Source organism: Hirundo rustica, chromosome 26 (genome assembly GCF_015227805.2).
Source record: "Hirundo rustica isolate bHirRus1 chromosome 26, bHirRus1.pri.v3, whole genome shotgun sequence".
NCBI lineage: Eukaryota > Metazoa > Chordata > Aves > Passeriformes > Hirundinidae > Hirundo > Hirundo rustica.
Window position 1 is genome coordinate 1,865,726 of NC_053475.1, and position 16,952 is coordinate 1,882,677.

General features: G+C 54.2%; 3 protein-coding genes and 2 non-coding genes across 5 annotated transcripts in view; 2 read left to right on the forward strand and 3 right to left on the reverse strand.

Moving 5' to 3' along the window:
• The window catches only part of GAMT (guanidinoacetate N-methyltransferase), a 4,297-nt gene extending 3,485 nt beyond the window's left edge, over positions 1–812 (forward strand). Inside the window, exon 7 of the mRNA XM_040086837.2 lies at positions 101–812. Coding sequence (XP_039942771.1) covers positions 101–241 — 141 coding nt within the window. The 3' untranslated portion in view covers positions 242–812. The remainder of the gene's footprint in view (positions 1–100) is intronic.
• A 1-nt stretch (position 813) lies between these two features.
• NDUFS7 (NADH:ubiquinone oxidoreductase core subunit S7) lies at positions 814–5,322 on the reverse strand. Its single transcript, XM_040086838.2, has 8 exons — positions 5,223–5,322; positions 5,014–5,050; positions 4,717–4,785; positions 4,241–4,355; positions 3,598–3,777; positions 2,680–2,726; positions 1,906–1,994; positions 814–1,533 (listed from the first exon to the last, which is right to left on the reverse strand). Exons 1-8 carry the CDS (start codon positions 5,236–5,238, stop codon positions 1,436–1,438), a joined length of 651 nt encoding a protein of 216 aa, XP_039942772.1. The 5' UTR covers positions 5,239–5,322; the 3' UTR covers positions 814–1,435.
• Positions 5,323–5,497: 175 nt separating this feature from the next.
• TRNAN-GUU (transfer RNA asparagine (anticodon GUU)) lies at positions 5,498–5,571 on the reverse strand. The gene has a single exon. It is a non-coding gene; the product is annotated as a tRNA-Asn (tRNA).
• A 457-nt stretch (positions 5,572–6,028) lies between these two features.
• Positions 6,029–6,101, forward strand: TRNAF-GAA (transfer RNA phenylalanine (anticodon GAA)). The gene has a single exon. It is a non-coding gene; the product is annotated as a tRNA-Phe (tRNA).
• A 352-nt stretch (positions 6,102–6,453) lies between these two features.
• Positions 6,454–16,564, reverse strand: PWWP3A (PWWP domain containing 3A, DNA repair factor). Its single transcript, XM_040086812.2, has 15 exons — positions 16,501–16,564; positions 15,929–15,971; positions 15,156–15,251; positions 14,558–14,649; positions 14,237–14,307; positions 12,755–13,768; positions 12,153–12,266; positions 11,740–11,810; positions 11,226–11,302; positions 10,683–10,743; positions 10,360–10,435; positions 10,045–10,095; positions 9,187–9,617; positions 8,443–8,531; positions 6,454–8,210 (listed from the first exon to the last, which is right to left on the reverse strand). Exons 3-15 carry the CDS (start codon positions 15,210–15,212, stop codon positions 8,135–8,137), a joined length of 2,280 nt encoding a protein of 759 aa, XP_039942746.1. The 5' UTR covers positions 15,213–15,251; positions 15,929–15,971; positions 16,501–16,564; the 3' UTR covers positions 6,454–8,134.
• Positions 16,565–16,952: the final 388 nt, after the last annotated feature.

Consider the following 16,952-nt stretch of genomic DNA (forward strand, 5'->3'; position numbering starts at 1 on the left):
GGCGGGGTTTTGGGTTTTTCCCCCCGGCTGCCGGCGCTGTCCCTTCGCACATGAGACACCCCAAGGCACGGCTGCTCCTCACTGCCCTCCTCTCCCGCAGGAGACCCAGGTGGGGCCGCTGCTGCAGGCGGGGTTCAGGCGGGAGAACATCAGCACCAGGGTGATGGAGCTGCAGCCGCCCCGCGAGTGCCGCTACTACTCCCACCCCAGGATGATCACCCCCACCGTCCTCAAACACTGAGGGGCCCAGGAGCAGCAGCTGGGCATGTGCTGAGGAGGAGGAGAAAAGCTCTGACCTCCTTTAAAGCCCCTGAGAGATCAGAGCTGATTCATCCAGAGATGGGTGGAGGCTGGGGATGGATTCCAGGGGACAAAAGGACAGGAATCTCCCTGCCCCAGGAGCCCCCTGCCCTGGAGGGATCTTGTGGGCTCTGTGGAAGATTTCACCCTCCTCTGTCCCCTCAAGACTTCAGATCCTCAATTATGCTGGAATTTCAGAGCGTGGTTCAGAGCCTTTGGCCAAACGTTCCAGAACCAGCCACTTCCTCTAAAAACTGGATCATTTTGAGACATCACAGGGTGGCCTCCCACAAGAGTCAGATAATCCAAACCAGGTGGGAGAAATGGGGCAATCTGAGGCACTTTGAGGCATTTCAGCTTCTCCTGAATCAACCCCTCAGGGAAGTTTCCCAACATTTTCGGCCAAAGCCCACAGCAGCAAATCCTGACCCCAACACCCCCTCACAGCTCAATAAATGTTTCCTCTCTCCTCAGAAGGGATAAAGTCCATTAAAAGGAATGAAATACCCAAACTTCTGTTACCGAGTGATTTATTTGTCTTTCCAAAGTGTGTTTGTCCCTCAGGCACGACCATTCCTCATCCCAGGCTCCTGGGATGCATCCAGGACAGGCTGCTCTATCCCTACCCTGCTTAGGAGCTCTACATTCAGGTTTATTAATCACATTCTGATTTTAAGCATCAGCATTTGACTTGTTACAGAAACAGAATTAATTTCCGGCCCCTGTGCACGCAAATATTAGGGATTTATTTGATCCTGTGTAGGAATTACCAACAAGGAGCAGGTGATGAGTAAGGGATGAGCTCAGGGAGGGCTCAGGGATCACCTGGACACGTGTTGGTGTCAAAACTTCCCAACAAAGCTAAAACCCCAAAAATCCTGGCAAAGCCTTTATGTCACGATACAACATCACCTTCCCTGAGAGATTGTTCAGACCAGAAACCAACTTAGCAGTGTTACCAAATTCAGCTCCTGCTTTTCAGCCCCGTTTTTCAACCCCTCAGATCCGAGGGGTTTATTAAAGACAGGAAAGCACCCGGACCAGGTCGAGTTTTATTGGAAGGCGTGTGAGGAGCCGGATTTGTGCGTAAATGTGAGCGGTGCCCGGGGGCAGTGAGTGGGGACATAAATAAAGGCTATTTCCTGTACCAGATCTGAATCCTCCTCTCCCGCTTGATCTTCCTCTGCAGCTGCAGGATCCCGTAGAGCAAAGCCTCGGCTGTGGGTGGGCAACCTGAGAGAGACAAAAAGATGAAGGGAGAAAGAGCTGGAGCCAGCAGCAGAGGTGCCAGCCCCAGGATTTATCCCAGAGCTGACTGCCCTCTGGCTCTGTGGCTGGCACAGGCAGGAGTGTGAATAAACTAAATTGATGGTGTTTATCAACATCTTTACCAAACGCAGCAATTCTCTGTTTTCAAAGTGCATCGAAACCCCCTCTCACACCCCACTGACGGTGCCACCACCATCACAACCCTCCCCAGCCCACAATCCCTGCAGCTGCTGCAGCTTCCCCACCACTGAGACAGGAAAACCTTTCAAACCTACACCCAGATGCAGGGAATTCCCCTCTCCCTGCCCTGCTCCCGGGTGGAGCTGCCCCTCGTACCTGGCACGTAAATGTCCACGGGCACGATGCGGTCACAGCCCCTCACCACCGAGTACGAGTAGTGGTAGTAGCCCCCACCGTTGGCACAGCTGCAGGACAGGGACAGGGAGGTCAGCAGGACACCAAGGGAAGGTGGCCCTGGGCAGAGGGGCACTGCCAGGCTCGGAGCCACCAGCTGAGAGCTCACAGGTGACACGGCCCCATCACGAGCCCTGCCTGGGATGTCTTCAGATGAACCCAACCCAACTGAGCCGTTCCCATCGGCCTCACAAAGCAGATTTCGCAGCCCTCCCTCTCTGCTACAAAACCACCTGTTCTGCCTCAGAGCTTTCCCAGGATTTGTCCTGTTCCAGCCTGGACCGGCCACCCTCAGTCCCGGCGTGGGGACAAGAAAGTTGTGAGAATCATGGAATCCTTCAGGTTGGAAAAGATCTCCGAGACCAGGGAGTCAAACAGAGTCCCCCCACAGAGCAGAGTCCAACTGAGTCACTTAAGGGAGCAGATTCCAACCAAATCCCCCCATGGAGCAGATTCCAACCAAATCCCCCCATGGAGCAGATTCCAGCACAGAAGAAGCATTTGGAAAGCTAAAAGCAAACCCTGGGATTCTGGACACACACAAATTTGGCAGCTGCAAACCCCCTGAATCTACCCCTGGGAGGATTCACGGCCCCCATTCCCAGGAGGAGCCTTCCTGCTCTGCCCCACAAAGCTTCTTCAAGAACTTGGGAACACAGATGAGCAAAGAATTCCCCCCACAGCACCAACACTCACCTGCCCATGGACACCACGTAGCGAGGCTCCGGCATCTGGTCATAGACCTGCAGAACAGAGATATTTGGGATGATTCCACCTTCCCCTGCCCGAGGTCCCTGGTACTGTTGGAATTCTGGGAATTTTGGGATTTCTGTGCTGGGGGGCACTGGCCCCCAGGAAGGCACTGCATTTGCCCTGAGGCCTTGGAGCAGGCTGAGTGATAACACTGAGGCTGTGGGTATGTAGTTTGAAGGTACTGTATGATCTCACAGGGTGAAAAATTTATAATTTGGGGGTTTAGTATATAGTGATATATATGGGACAATATGGAGGATTGAAGGCATTGTCTACATCCTTCTTCTTCACTTTCTTCTTCTTGGTTTCGGGTGTTTTTTTCGAATTGGGTGAAAAAGGCCTGCATTGCAAACCTTGGGGGGTCAATTATTGGGTCAAAAGTACAAATAATATAGGTGCCATCTCGTTATTGGGTAATTAGTGCTTAAATAACCTTGGAAAGAGTCAGAGGCACCTCAATTTTCTGCCTTGTTTTACTATAGATAAGAGTTAAATCCTGGCTCTAACAGGGGGAAGGGAAGGGAAGGGAAGGGAAGGGAAGGGAAGGGAAGGGAAGGGAAGGGAAGGGAAGGGAAGGGAAGGGAAGGGAAGGGAAGGGAAGGGAAGGGAAGGGAAGGGAAGGGAAGGGAAGGGAAGGGAAGGGAAGGGAAGGGAAGGGAAGGGAAGGGAAGGGAAGGGGAGGGAAGGGAAGGGGAGGGAAGGGGAGGGAAGGGGAGGGAAGGGGAGGGAAGGGAAGGGGAGGGGAGGGAAGGGGAGGGGAGGGGAGGGAAGGGGAGGGAAGGGGAGGGAAGGGGAGGGAAGGGGAGGGGAGGGAAGGGGAGGGGAGGGAAGGGGAGGGGAGGGGAGGGCCCCACGTGGTACCTTGCGCAGCGCCGGGGCCATTTTGTTGGTCAGGGTCCCCGCCACGATCATGACGTCGGCCTGGCGGGGGCTGGCCCGGAACACGACGCCGAAGCGATCCATGTCATAGCGAGGCGCTGCCATGTGCATCATCTCCACGGCACAGCAGGCCAGCCCGAAGGTCATCGGCCACAGGGAGCTCTGCGGGGACACAAAGGAAGGGAAAGGTCAGGGGAGCAAAACCCACGGCTCCGGGGGAGTGGATACAGGGAGAGCTCTGTGAGCAGCCTGAGCGTGTCCTGAGCTGCTCCCAACACTGCTAAAGCCACCTCAGAGCCACACAGGGACAGTGGCGGCTGGAGAAGGCAGACCCAGGGCACTGTCACTCGTGTCACCCTTCCCCACAGGCAGAGCAGCTGCTCAGGGGAGGAACAGCTCCAGAAAGTTCCTTTTCCTGGTGCCCAAAGGGCAGCTGCAGACCCCACACACACGCTCAGCGCCTTCAGCCTCTCTCCCTCTCTGTCACTGGAGCCCAGTGTCACCTCCTGGCCACAGAACTTGGCCACAGGAGCTCTGAGCCTATTTTTATCCTGAGCAGGAGGTGCCTCCCATCTGTCACCCTCTGCCCCTTGATGCCAGGGCAGCCTGGAGCCTCGGGACTCACCCGCCGTGCCCAGTTGACCAGGTCATCGAGCTTGGTGATGACGTACTCGCCGCGGCTGCTGGGGACGTAGGATTTCCTCTGGACGACAGCAGAGCTCTTCTGCACCTGCACAGAGCTGGAAGGAACAGCACGGAGCCACCACTCGCCAATTGTTTCATTGCAGAATCAGCCTTTAGCCCCGCAAGGGGCTGCGATTCCCTGAGGAATGATGATCCCACCCCTCTGTTTATCACAGAGGATTCTCCCCGGGGTGGAATCTGTGGCAAAGTCTGACTAAAAACCACAGATTCCACACTGGGCAGAACCAAACCAAAACCACAGAGAGCCTCTGGCTGCCTTCGCCCGGGGCTCCCAGATCTCCCCGGATTTTAGCAGGGGAGGGAGCAGACGCCTGTCAGGAGGTGCCACCGGGACCCCCCCGCCCGCGGGAGCGGTGGCACAACTGCTGCTCCCTGTCCCGGGGCAGGAGCTGTTACCTGTCAGCGCCATCGGCCGCCGGCGTCTGATGGAGCAGCTGAGCGTGAACGGGACTCACAGAGCCGGGCCTGGGGACAGAGAGGGCCAGGGTGACACGGTGACAGAGCCCCCGCGAAGCACCAGAGCCCTCCCGGGAGCCAGTGCTCCACAAAGCCCAGCGGGGAAGGAAACCCCCACTGACCCCCAAAGCTCGGGGAGCCGTTCAGCCGCGGCTCTGGGATCCCCCACAACCCATCACCCCCAGGTTCAGCGCTGTCACCGCCCCGGCCCCCGGTGCCCCCAGCCCCGGCGCTCACCGCCAGCCCAGCACACCGTGCGCGGGGAGCCGGAGACCTGCAAGAGAGGACGGGAGAGCTCAGCCCGGCTGAGAGAACGACCCGCTGTCCCCTCAGGGAACCCTCCCGGTCACTCCCTCGGCGGAGAGCCGAGGGCTTGTTTCGGTCCCCGAGCCGGTCCCTGTCCCCGTTCCCGTCCCTCTCCCGCCCCGGTTCCCGGCCCCGCTCACGGCCCAGCGCCGCCATCTCTCCGCAGCCCTTCACGCAACCTCTGGGCGCGGTGCACCCGCTAAAGGGCCCGGCGCCGCACCGCCTCAGCGCTCCGGCGGGAAACGCGATCTGGGCAAAGGGTTCCGGAGGCACCCGCCGGCCCCGCCGCAAAACGATCCCAAAACCGTCCCAGAAGGATGCCAAAAGATTTCCCGGCGGGCGGAGCTGGGACTCGGCGGGAAGGGCCCGTGCCGGGGCTGCGGAGCCGCGGCCGCGCAGGAAAAGAGTGATCGGCCGTCCCTGGGTGGGCTCGAACCACCAACCTTTCGGTTAACAGCCGAACGCGCTAACCGATTGCGCCACAGAGACCACGCTGCGAGCACCCCTCCTCCGGCCCCGTGTCGGACCTGACCCGGGCTGCGTCTGTCCCGTGTGTGCTCTGTATCCTGTCCCGTGTGTGTCCCACACCCTGACCCCGTGTCCCGCCTGTCCCGTGTGTGTCCCACACCCTGACCCCGTGTCCCGCCTGTCCCGTGTGTGTCCCACACCCTGACCCCGTGTCCCGCCTGTCCCGTGTGTGTCCCACACCCTGACCCCGTGTCCCGCCTGTCCCGTCTGTGTCCCGCACCCTGTCCCGTGTGTGTCCCTTATGCTGACCCCGTGTCCCGCCGGTCCCGTGTCCGTGTCCCACACCCCGTCCCCGTGTCCCGCCTGTGCTGTCCTGTGTCCCGTGTCCCCACACGTCCCCCGTGTCCCCCCCCCGTGTCCCCCCGCCCCGCGCGGTGCCACCGCCGGTGACGGGCGGGGGGCGGAGCACGCTCGTGCAGCCGAAATAGCTCAGTTGGGAGAGCGTTAGACTGAAGATCTAAAGGTCCCTGGTTCGATCCCGGGTTTCGGCAAAAGCTTCTTTTTCCTTTTCCTGCCGGGACACGAGTTGCAAAAGCACTGTTTTCACCCCAAAACACCTCCCGAGGCTTCGGAATTCGTTATCACTTCCCCAAACTCTGCACCTGATGGTTTTAATATCCTGGAAACGCACACGCACGGGCAGAGAGGGGTGAAGGACTGCAGGGTAACACTGGATTAATTATAAATATTATTAAAGATATTAAACAAATATGTGTTATGAATTAATAATATGAGTTAATCATTTTCCACTGAGCATCGAGGAGGCAGCTGAGGGAACATGGATTAATTAACACTGGACAATCACAAGCGTGTGTCAGCCCATTTTAAATAAAGGACAAGAACAAAAACCAAGCGAGTTTATTTCCCAGCGATTAATAAACATGAAACTGAGACAGAGACAGGATATTACAGCTTTATCTGATATACAGAAACAATCTCCACCTGCTGCAAAACTGAGGTGGAAGCACCACCCACCACAGATTAAAATAATTAAACAAAAGCAGCGTATTTTGATGATTTATTTTTGATTTATTAAGTCCACACAATTCATACAAGGTGAGGCTGAGCCCGGTGCCCAGGACCAGCGAGTGACCGGTGGGGCAGCACTGGAAGGGGGTGGGACAAGGTCAGGATTATCCCTGGAAGTGTCCAGGGCCAGGCTGGAGGGGCTTGGAGCACCCAGGGACACTGGGAGGGGTTCCTGGATGCTCCCATGGATGGGTTTCAGGTCCCTTCCACCCCGAACCGCCCCAGGATTCCACAGCTGCCGGGGAGGTGAGGTGAGGTGAGGTGGTTCTGCCCCTGTGCACGGGTGTGGAGCAGGATCTTAACAGCACTTGGGGAGTTTTGATGGAGAAGGGAACACAGGGTTAAAGTAAAGGAGGGGGAAGTTGATCCCCATCTCCAGAGCACTGGGATGAGGGGCAGGAAGTGCAGGAAGTCCCTCCCCAACCTCCCATCTCCAAAGGGAAAGTGCCACTCACTGCTCTGAGTGAAGTCCATCGTTAATTTTTTATCCTATCTCACAAAACTCATTATCCCTCCTCACAGGTTTTAATAAAACCCTCACTTCCTGGCCTGTCCCTGTAATTGAGGTACTTGAGATAACGGGAATAAGGATTCCATGGTGAAATTCATTAGAGAGCGCAGAGCAATTAAAAGTGTAATTAAAATATATTCAGATAATTACTGCAGCCAGGATAGACATCTGGATCCCAATTTCAACTTCTTCATTTCAAATCATCTTGGGTTTTACTGGACAAGCAAGGAGATCACTTTTCATTATCAGAGAGAAACCCTAATCAGGGGGTTTTATGTATCATTTATCATTATTCATCATTAATTAGTTCTTGGTGACACTGCTTCCACGTGCCACAGCTCCAGCAAAGGTGGGCAGACAGCTGGGCAGGATTAAATTGGGAATTCAGATGAGAAAAAGACAATTGAAAGCCTCCCAAAATTCACAAAGAGGCAATAAACCAGCATTCCACTGGTTCACTGTTAGAGGAAAAGGGAATGTTTGTGTTTAAGCAGACCTGGATTCCTTCTCCATGGAATTTTACTTGTCATAACAAAACAAAACCCCAGATCTTTGTGATCCAGGTCACCAATCTGATTTCCCACCCTTGGAGATCCTTGAGGCAGGAAGGTGAAAACCCCTGGGAGCGTTTCCTGCCCGGAACCCCCCTGGTTTTCCCAGGAGCAGCGAGGCCACAAACCGGGACAAGATCCCCTCCCAAGCTGCGTGTTTGGCTGAAAGAATCCACGTGGGAGTCGGTGGAGCAGCAGAAGCTCTGCACAGCACTGGGGGTCTCCGGCAGCCCCCCAGCAGGGCACGGATGGACGAGGATCCGGCGGATCCCGAACGTGGCGAGGCCACGGGAAGCAGCAAAGGCTGAGAGCCAGCTGGGGCTGGGAGCAGAATATTTGGGAATACACGCACAGACTTTACAAAGAATGCCACGTTTTATACAAATCACCACGGGTTATTTACACCTGGCCCCAGGGCAGCCCCGGCCGCTCCTCAGCTCTCCGCAGGCTCCGGCTCCGTCTTGAGCTTTTTGCTTCCCAGGACTTGCTCATCAAACAACTCTCTCTCTCTGGAAGGAAAAACATAGAGGTTTTTAAATTAAAATAGGATATTGTTGTGCAGATTATTATCACCTGGGCAAATTAAATTTGCAGTATTGGAATAGCTCAGCTGGGACATTTTCCATGTTTTGTTTATCATAGGAGGAGGACACTGAGCTCTCCCTGCCCTCACCTCAAACCTTTTCTGTATCCAACAATAAAGGAGTAAAAACCCTCGGAAAATCCTGAAAACAATTCTACCTTTTGCTCACAGGTGGTCCTTTAATGTACTTCTCTTCTGCCTTCTCATAATCGATGTCATCCACGGCAGCAATGGCACAGATGATGGCCTAGAAAAGCATTGAGTAATTAATAATAATAATCAAAACTAAATCACAGCCAGGGATTTGAAACTGCCCCAGCTGAGCACGTTTTGAGAAAAGGGTTCCTCAATCACTTGGAAAACTTGGATGAAACCACTCGTTGAGTGCCTGAAATTCTTAAATAAATAATACGAAATTGTTCTGTATCATCCCCTGGGGGTATTTTTATCCTCAGATTAAAATACTCTTCACAGTAATCGTGGGAACTCTCCTGGGAAAATTCCCGGGAAGAACACAAAGTATCCTCAACAACTGTAAAAACAGCCAGCACACCACTCCCCCACCTCGACACACACAGAGGCGCAAGAAAACCCTGACAAGTTGCCAAATTACAATAAAAACCCCAAAACAAAGCCTTGAAGCATTTCAGAAGTAATTAAAATACATCAGAGAACTATCAATCTGCTTTTCAAAACAACAAACTACCTGAGGTTTCTCCTTTCTGTGCTTAAAAATCATCGTTTGAGTGACTCAGGCTGTGGGAGGGGTGAATATTTCTGCCTGGCTCACTTCTGGGAACTCTCCCCACGTCATTCCACGTCCCATCAAAGGAATAAATAATGGGAACTGGTGTCATTTATCACTCCACAGTTCATTATCTCCCCGTTTCACGCTCCCTCACCTCAGGTAAAAGCACATCTGAGATGAACCTGATGCCGTCCCCCAGGATCTGGTGCAGGTTCTTGGTGTCCATCTCCCTGTACACCTCCTTCAGGTACCCCACCACCAGGTCCAGCTGCTCCTCGTCCTCCAAGTACGTCTCCACGCAGGTCATGTACCGGCTGGAATTCAGGAACTTCTTCAGCCAGCGGGATTCTTTGCCGCTTTTCAAGATCCCCAGGAGATGTTCCTCAGCCCCTTTGCTCTTCACTATGAACTCCACCAGCTTCTTGTTCTCCCTGTCCCTGGCAGCTCTGGTCCTGTCCGGGAGGAGCTTCCTCGGAGGTTTTTGGGGAGAGGTGTCTGAGGAAGACTCTCCAGCCCCTGCCTCCTCTGTGTTTGGGAATGCCATCTGCACCACACTCTGGTATCCCTCTTTCCTCACTGGGTAGCCTGAAACCACAGGAATTGGTGTTTAAATGTGCAAAGAGCTTTCACGGCCGTATAGATAGGAAAAAAAAGGGATTTTGTTGCTGGGAGGAGTTTTTCTTCCTTCCCTACATTAAAAAAAAAAAAAAAATCACCAAAGTATTTATTGGCCTTAAGGAAAATAAAAATATTAGGGAGGCCGTAAAAATATTATGGACTCTGCAACATAAGGAACTAGTCACAACTCCAACTATTCTCTGATTCCATGACCTGATCTTCTTGAACCACCAGTATTTATTTCATTTGTTAACCCCTTAATTGCAATAATGGGGAGTTGTAAATTTACCAGCAGCCCCTCGCTGGGTCTGGTGCCAAAGTCACCTGTGTGTGAATGTTGGAGCTACATTTACCCAGCCAAGAGAAAAATTCCCAGAGGGATGGATTCACTTACTGATATCAGCAGCAAAATACTCCAGGAAGGACCCGGTGAAAGAATGACAACCTAAAAAACCCAAAACAGGAGCAGTGATCAGTTCCGCTCAGCCCAGGAATCAAAGCTTGGGGCTCCCTTTTCCTGGTGGATCTCAGGGTGAGATCCCAGAGAAGCTGGCAGTGTCCAAGGCCGGGTTGGATGAGGCTTGGAGCTCCCTGGGATGGTGGAAGGTGTCCCTGGCCACGGCAGCAGGGATTGGATGGGGTTTAAGGTCCCTTCCCACCCAAACCATCCTGGGGTTTGGTGATTCCATGGTCACCTGTCCCTCCTTACCCACTCGGATCCGATAGTCCAGGATCAGCTGGAGGCACCACTCGATTTCCCTGGAATAGTTCTCCTTGGCTCGTTCCTGCAAAACAAGGAGGAATTTCTGTCCCAAACCCAGCAGCTCTCCGGGAGCTCCAGCCCACGACACCAAGCAGGGGACAGAAACGTCCGTGACAATTTTTATCTCCCAGTAAAGCAGCTCCTGCCAGAAGTGTCACGGGGATGAGAGCAGCTCTGAGGGGGCCAAGCCCCACATTCCCCCCCTGGCCATTTCTGTCCTGCATTTCCCACTGCATTTGCTCAACCCCTGCAGTCTTTGGGATACTCACAATGAGCTCCTGCTTCTCCTCGCAGTCAAAGTGCTTCAGGCTCTTCAGGGACACTGAGAAACTTTTAAAGAAACACAGTCAGAGGAGTGCAACTCGACTGCCCCATTTCCCTGTTCATTTACTGCAGTTCTGCTTCTCCCTGAAAATCCCACTTCCCAAGGAATCCAGGAGCACAAATTTTGCTGTTTTTTGCTTCCAGAGCAAGTTAAAAGTATGGAATCGTCTAACAAATGAGAAATACCTGGTTTAGAGAAAAGTTAAAGGCAGCCCAGTGTTTCCAGAAAGTTTGGGCAGCACAAGGAGAACGTTGGCTGCATTCCAGGGAATTTTTTTTGTTTTGTTTTCGATTCCTCGGCCCTTCCCAGGGACAAGGAGCTGCCTCAACCTGCAGCATGACAAAGCACCTGCCGCCCTCACCTGCCCCAGCCCCTCCCTCCCAGGTCGGACTGGAGAGGGCTGTCCCCACCCCACACCAGGAAATGGGCACAGGACACGGAATAACAGAGACTGCAAATTCAGGATGGGATGAAAATCCACATTTACCCTTTTTTCTTCTCATTTGTGGTGCCGTCTATGAAGAGCACACAGGCCCTCCGGTGCTTCCTCTTCACTGCTTTCACCTGGAGAGAGGAGAAAGCCTTAAAAATCTCAATCCTGATAAAGCAGGGATTTCTTTTTTTCCGTGGATATCACCCACTACTTAAATTTTTCCTGTTGGTGCAACTTCCCTTTATTACACAAATACGAAAAATTCAAGTGGAAGCAGCAACCAGTTACCCCAAGGGAGCATTTGTAGTGCACAAAGAGCCTCCCCCTTCTTTTGCAAAAAGGGAACAAAGTCCTGCTCCATGACAAAAGAACTGGGATAATCCTGTGCTCTGTACAAGCAGGTGAGAATTTACCACAGTTTGAGTGCTTTCAGCACAAATTTACTCCTATCAATTTTGAAATGTTTCTACTGGAAGGTCTTAAACGCTTCCAGAAAGGGCAAAAGTCACTCCAGAACTGGGAATTGCCCCTTATCAGCAAGATATGAGGAGGCAGGGGCTGCTCTTACCACAGCTGGCCAGTACGGATACCGCCGCAGCTTGCACCACACCAACATCCCTTCCTCGAAGAATTTGGGTTCTGGCATGAAAAAGAAGGGAAATTTTCTTTTAAAACAATAAAACAAGACGGATGCTGCCCCCCTCTTCTTCTCCTCCAGGAGTTTCCCTTCGGCGCTTTTATAGTGACCACAAAATGCAGCACGGGGAGTTCTGAACTGAAACCCAGCAACTCCAACCCCAGGCCCTTGCCCAGTTCCAGGGATTTTCATTTCCTTCGGCAGCAAAATGCCCAATGGAGCCAGGAAATGCATTTTATCCCAAGCCTGGACACTGCTGGATTCCCTCTTGGAATCCCCACGGGCTGCAGGCAAGCTGAAGCTCACAGAGTGGGAAGCGCCTCGGCCCCGTGCTGCCGCCTCACCTCGATGGGACAGAACGCTCGGGAAATTTTCCTCCTCTTCATCGGCCAGAGGGGAGAGCGGAGGGAGGCTCTCCGAGGAAACTCTCCTGGAAGACATCCCAGAGGGTTCCAGCCCTGCCAACAGCACCAGGATCCAGGGATTAGGAGAGGATCAGCTTCAGAGCACCTGAGTGTGACCCAGAGGGGACCTGACACCCTGCACACTCCCAGTTAGGGAATCCTAATTCCCTGATTATGTGGATAAAAGAGGAAAAAGGGAAGGAATGGGGCTGGTTTCAGGACCCTGCACCTGCTCATTTAAAAACATTTCATCTCTATTTATCAGAGAGCAGCAAGGGAAAGCAAGTGTGAGCTCAAGGAAACCCCAAAACCCAGCATTCCATGGAAAACCCCCAAGCAATTCCAGACAACCCAAACAGCACCCAAGCCCTTCCCTGCACCGAAGGGATCAGTGTTTCTGCTTCCCAGGAACAGAAACCAAAAGGAACTAAATCAGCAATCCAAGAGCCACTTTCCCAAAAGCAAAGCAACATTCCAGGCTGGGTAACAGTGCTCAGCACCCACGTGGGATGAAGGTTCCCTTCCCCAAGGGATTTGCCCACCTTCATCTTCCTCGGAGTCAGGGCCTTTATTCCCAGCCAGGTGTGAGGGATCCTGGTTTTCCTCCTCCTGAGGCTGAGGGAAGGCACCAGAAGGCCCAGGTGAGGATCCAGGGTGGTTCCTGCATTTCCTGTCTGCGCCTGAGGCCGCACCTCCCCCATCCAGGTGCTTTCCACCCTCAGCCTCTCTCCTCCCATCCAGCTGCTTTGCCAGGCTCTCACTCTCACTGCTGATGCTCTTCTCCAACTCATCCGAGGCAGCTTCACAGGAGGAATCCAGGAATGTTCTCCCAGGCTGAGTTCCTGCCTTTCTGGAAGGTTCCACGGTGCCAGATTTAGAGGGGACAGGTGGAGACCCCTCCTCAGGAGCCACCCGTGCTTGATCCCGGGGGGAATCATCCCTACATCCTCTTCTCCCTCCTTGCTGACTTCTTCCAGCCTTCGGCTTACAGGAGGCTCCATTCCCCGTTCTGGGCTGGATTTTCCTCTGTCTGGGTGACGATTTTGCTTCCGGCTTCTCGCAGTTGTGACTGCACGAGTCCCTGGCACCGCACCTGGCAGGGTTTGTGCCACCCCCAGGTGCTCTGGAAGGGTTTGTGCCACCCCCAGGCGCTCTGGAAGGGTTTGTGCCACCCCCAGGCGCTCTGGAAGGGTTTGTGCCACCCCCAGGCGCTCTGGAAGGGTTTGTGCCACCCCCAGGTGCTTTTCCGCTCCCCTCTGGAGCCACAGAACCTCCCTGGCTCCGCGCTTTGGGATCATCCCTCATCCCACAGTTATTCTGGGGTTTTCTTTTCCCCTTAGCAGCCTCGGGTTCCGGCTTTTTGAAGCGAGAGCGCAAGAAGAAGCTGCGGGAGGGGGTGGGTGGGGCAGATTCCTGCCGGGAAAATTCGGGATTTGGTCCTTCTGCAAGGGGGATTTGACTGCCTGAGTCAGTCTGATGGAGAATATCCAGGGCAATTTTAAGGGAACAGCGATATTGCAGCTCCTCCACGGCCTCACTCATGCTTTTCTTTTGCTCTGATGAGGAAAAAAAAATAAATATTCAAAAAATGAGATTATCCTCACTGTTCTGTCATAAACAAAGTGGGTTATTAAAGAAATAATGAATGCTATTTGTAGTGTTCCTTTTAAGGTGCATTTTTTACTGCTTAAATCATCCACAATTCCCAAGGCAAAGGATGGAGACACACAAAGGCCAAGATGGAAGTGCCTCATTTCGAGGGAAACTCACATTTCTTCACCATCCCTCCAACAAACCACCCCAGAGAAGAGGAAAATTATAATTTCTAACCTATTTTCCAACTTTATGGAAAAACGGAAAAGAAAATAAGTGAAATACAAAAGTTTCATTTCCCCAGGCTGAGTTCCTCTGGATATTTTTCACCCCAGAATGACACAAAGCAGCACATTTGGGGCTGAGTTTCTCCGGGTATTTTTCACCCCAGAATGACACAAAGCAGCACATTTGGGCCCCTCCCTCCTCACCCAGGGTGGAGGCGATGGCCTTGATCCGCTCCTCCGTGAGGGGAACAGCGTTTGCAGAGCTCACACTGACCCTGGAACACAAAAAGGTGACTGGAACCAGCACCCCAAAAACTCCCAGCACCACCAAACTGCTCTCAGACAGCACAAAAAACCCCAAACATTCCCTCCCCCAGCCTGCTCTTGTTAGGGTTAAACACCTAAACCCCCTGCAAATCCAGGATCCTGTCTCAAGGGTACCTTCAGATAAAAGGATTCCCTTCTTCCCTGGATTTTTTTAACCTCTACAAATGAAAACATGAGACAGGAACAAGGATACTCAACTGCTTCTCCAAGCCAAGGATTTCAGCTTTAAATCCCATCCTTTTCGTGGCGGCCTCGGGACTGCTCCCAGCAGCTCCAGGTTTGCACAAAACCTGCGTTGAAAGTGAAAAATCTTCACTGAAAATCCTTGACCGACGGCAAAACATTCATGCAAGAGCAGTGACAGTGCCTGGGAGCAGCCTTAGGATTGTGGAATGATAAAAACCCAGGATGGATTGGGTGGGAAGGGACATTAAATCCCATCTCATCCCATGGGCAGGGGCTCCTTCCACTATCCAGGGTGCTCCAAGCCTCATCCAACCCGGCCTTGGGGGCTTCCAGGGATGGGGCAGCCACAGCTTCTCTGGAAATCCATTCCAGGGCCTCTCCACCCTCAGAGTGAGGAATTTTTTCCCAGTATCCCATCCAACCCTGCCCTCTGGCAGTGGGAAGTCATTCCCCCCCAATCCCATCGCTCCAGGCCCTCTTCATTTTTCCTGCTGGCATCTCCACAGCTCAGACAAGCTCAGACACGTTTGCTGGGACCTCTCCCTTGCTTCCTGCTCTGTTTCAGCCCTTTCCAAGCAACCTCCAGAAACATTTCCTCGTTCCTCCTTACCTTGGCCGGCCACAAACGCCTCTTCCACTTGCAGAGAATGAACTCTTGGTCTGTCATGGCTGAGCTTCACGTGGAAAGGGGCAATTCCAAGGTGTTCTGAGGGGGAAAAAAAAGGGAATAAAGGAGCCACCCACCTTTGTGCATTGCGGTCTTTGTTTTCCGAAGGAAATAGAGGATTTAATCACAGAATCACGAGGTTGGTGTGATCATCATGTCCAAGCCAATCAAGCCTATTATTACAGTTATTACTGTTTTACCTTTGGGATCACTGCACTGGTATCACCCTGCAGCATTCTCCAAAATTATATCTTAAATGTCATTTTTCTGTAAAAGCTGTGGCTGCCCCATCCCTGGAAGTGTCCAAGGCCAGGCTGGACGAGGTCTGGAGCAACCTGGGATGGTGGAAGGGATGGGACTGGATGGGCTTTTAGGTCCTTCCAACCCAAACGACCCCAGGATTCAAGGATTCCATAACTGCAGGAGCACAAGTGGCTCTCACTGAGTGTCTTGGGTGAGGAAAACACTATCAGGAATTACACAATGCAGCCACGGGCCTGCCCAATCCACAGCTTCCTGCGACCAAACCCTGAAAACAGGGAACTACACCCTAAAAATAACACGCTGGATAGACTTTTTACACGTAATTCAATCCCCACATTTTTACACGCCATTTCCAACAGAAACCTGAGCAGAGCGGCCTGGGAGACCTCAGGGGTTCTCCTCAAGGGCTTTAAAAAAAAGACACCCTAAAGACGAGATCCCCCTGTACTTACAGGGTCCAGGCGCTGGGCCGGCCGGGGCTCCGGGATCGCGGCCCTGCGGCGGAGGGGAGGACGAGGGGCCGTTAGTGGCGCCCGGAACGGCGGGGCCGGTGCGGGACCCCCGTGAGGCGGCGCGGGGACAGCGGGAACCGCCCGGCCCCAAAACCCCACGTGAGGGGAGGGACGGGACCTTCCCCCAAAACCACCCCCACAATCCCGCACTGTGCGGGGACGGGGCTCCCAAACCAGCACCGGAGAGGGGAGGGACGGCTCGGGACCCCTCCTCCATAAGGGACGGGACCCCTAAACCTCCCTCCGTGAGGGATAGAACCCTCCAAGCGCCCATGCGAGGCGAGGAAAGGGACCCCTCAAAACCCTCCCCTCACACGGGACGCTCCCCCCCAAACCTTCCCTGCTGAGGGGAGGGACGGGACACCCCCCCAAAACGCCTCGCTGAGGGGAGGGACGGGGCCCTCGCTTCGCCCGCTCAGAGGACGGGCGGGACTCCCAAACATAACCCCGGTGGCGGCGATGACGCCCGGCCCCTGGCGTTCCCTCCCCAGCCGCGCTTTCGTTACTGTTACCGTGTAACAGCGCCGGGAACGCCGGTACCGCGCGCGCTCCCGACAACACCGCCCCCCCCCCGCCCCGCGCGCGCGCGCGCGCGCCCGCGCGCACCGCCCTCCACATGAGGCTCTGCGCAGGCGCCGCCCGGCGCCACCTCCCCCGGACCAATCAGCGGCGGCCGCCTGGCGCCCCGCCCCCCCGGCGGCTGCCAAAACACGAGGCTCGGCCAATCGGGGGGCACGCTGCTGCCTCAGTCCCGCCCACCTCGCCTTCTATTGGAGGGTTGGGAGGAAGCCGTGCCCAGTCTGGGGTCGGCGGCATGGCAACGGGGAGAGTGACGTCATTCCTACAGGTGGTGACGTCATTTAATGGCTTGGGCTGGGCGGAGCTTAAAGCCCGTCCGGTGCCCCCTCCCATGCCGTGGGCAGGGGCATCCTCCACGGGCCGGGGGGCTCTAGGCACCCGTGGG

Coding starts and splice junctions, on each gene's coding strand:
- NDUFS7 (XM_040086838.2), bottom strand. Junction 4,786..5,013: donor CACGGTGTGCTGGGCTGGCG/GTGAGCGCCGGG, acceptor CTCTGTCCCCAG/GCCCGGCTCTGTGAGTCCCG. Junction 4,356..4,716: donor GCGGCCGATGGCGCTGACAG/GTAACAGCTCCT, acceptor TGTTCCTTCCAG/CTCTGTGCAGGTGCAGAAGA.
- PWWP3A (XM_040086812.2), bottom strand. CDS start 15,212: ATGACAGACCAAGAGTTCATTCTCTGCAAGTGGAAGAGGCGTTTGTGG. Junction 14,650..15,155: donor GGCGTTTGTGGCCGGCCAAG/GTAAGGAGGAAC, acceptor CTTTCAACGCAG/GTTTTGTGCAAACCTGGAGC. Junction 10,096..10,359: donor GGACTATCGGATCCGAGTGG/GTAAGGAGGGAC, acceptor TGGGTTTTTTAG/GTTGTCATTCTTTCACCGGG.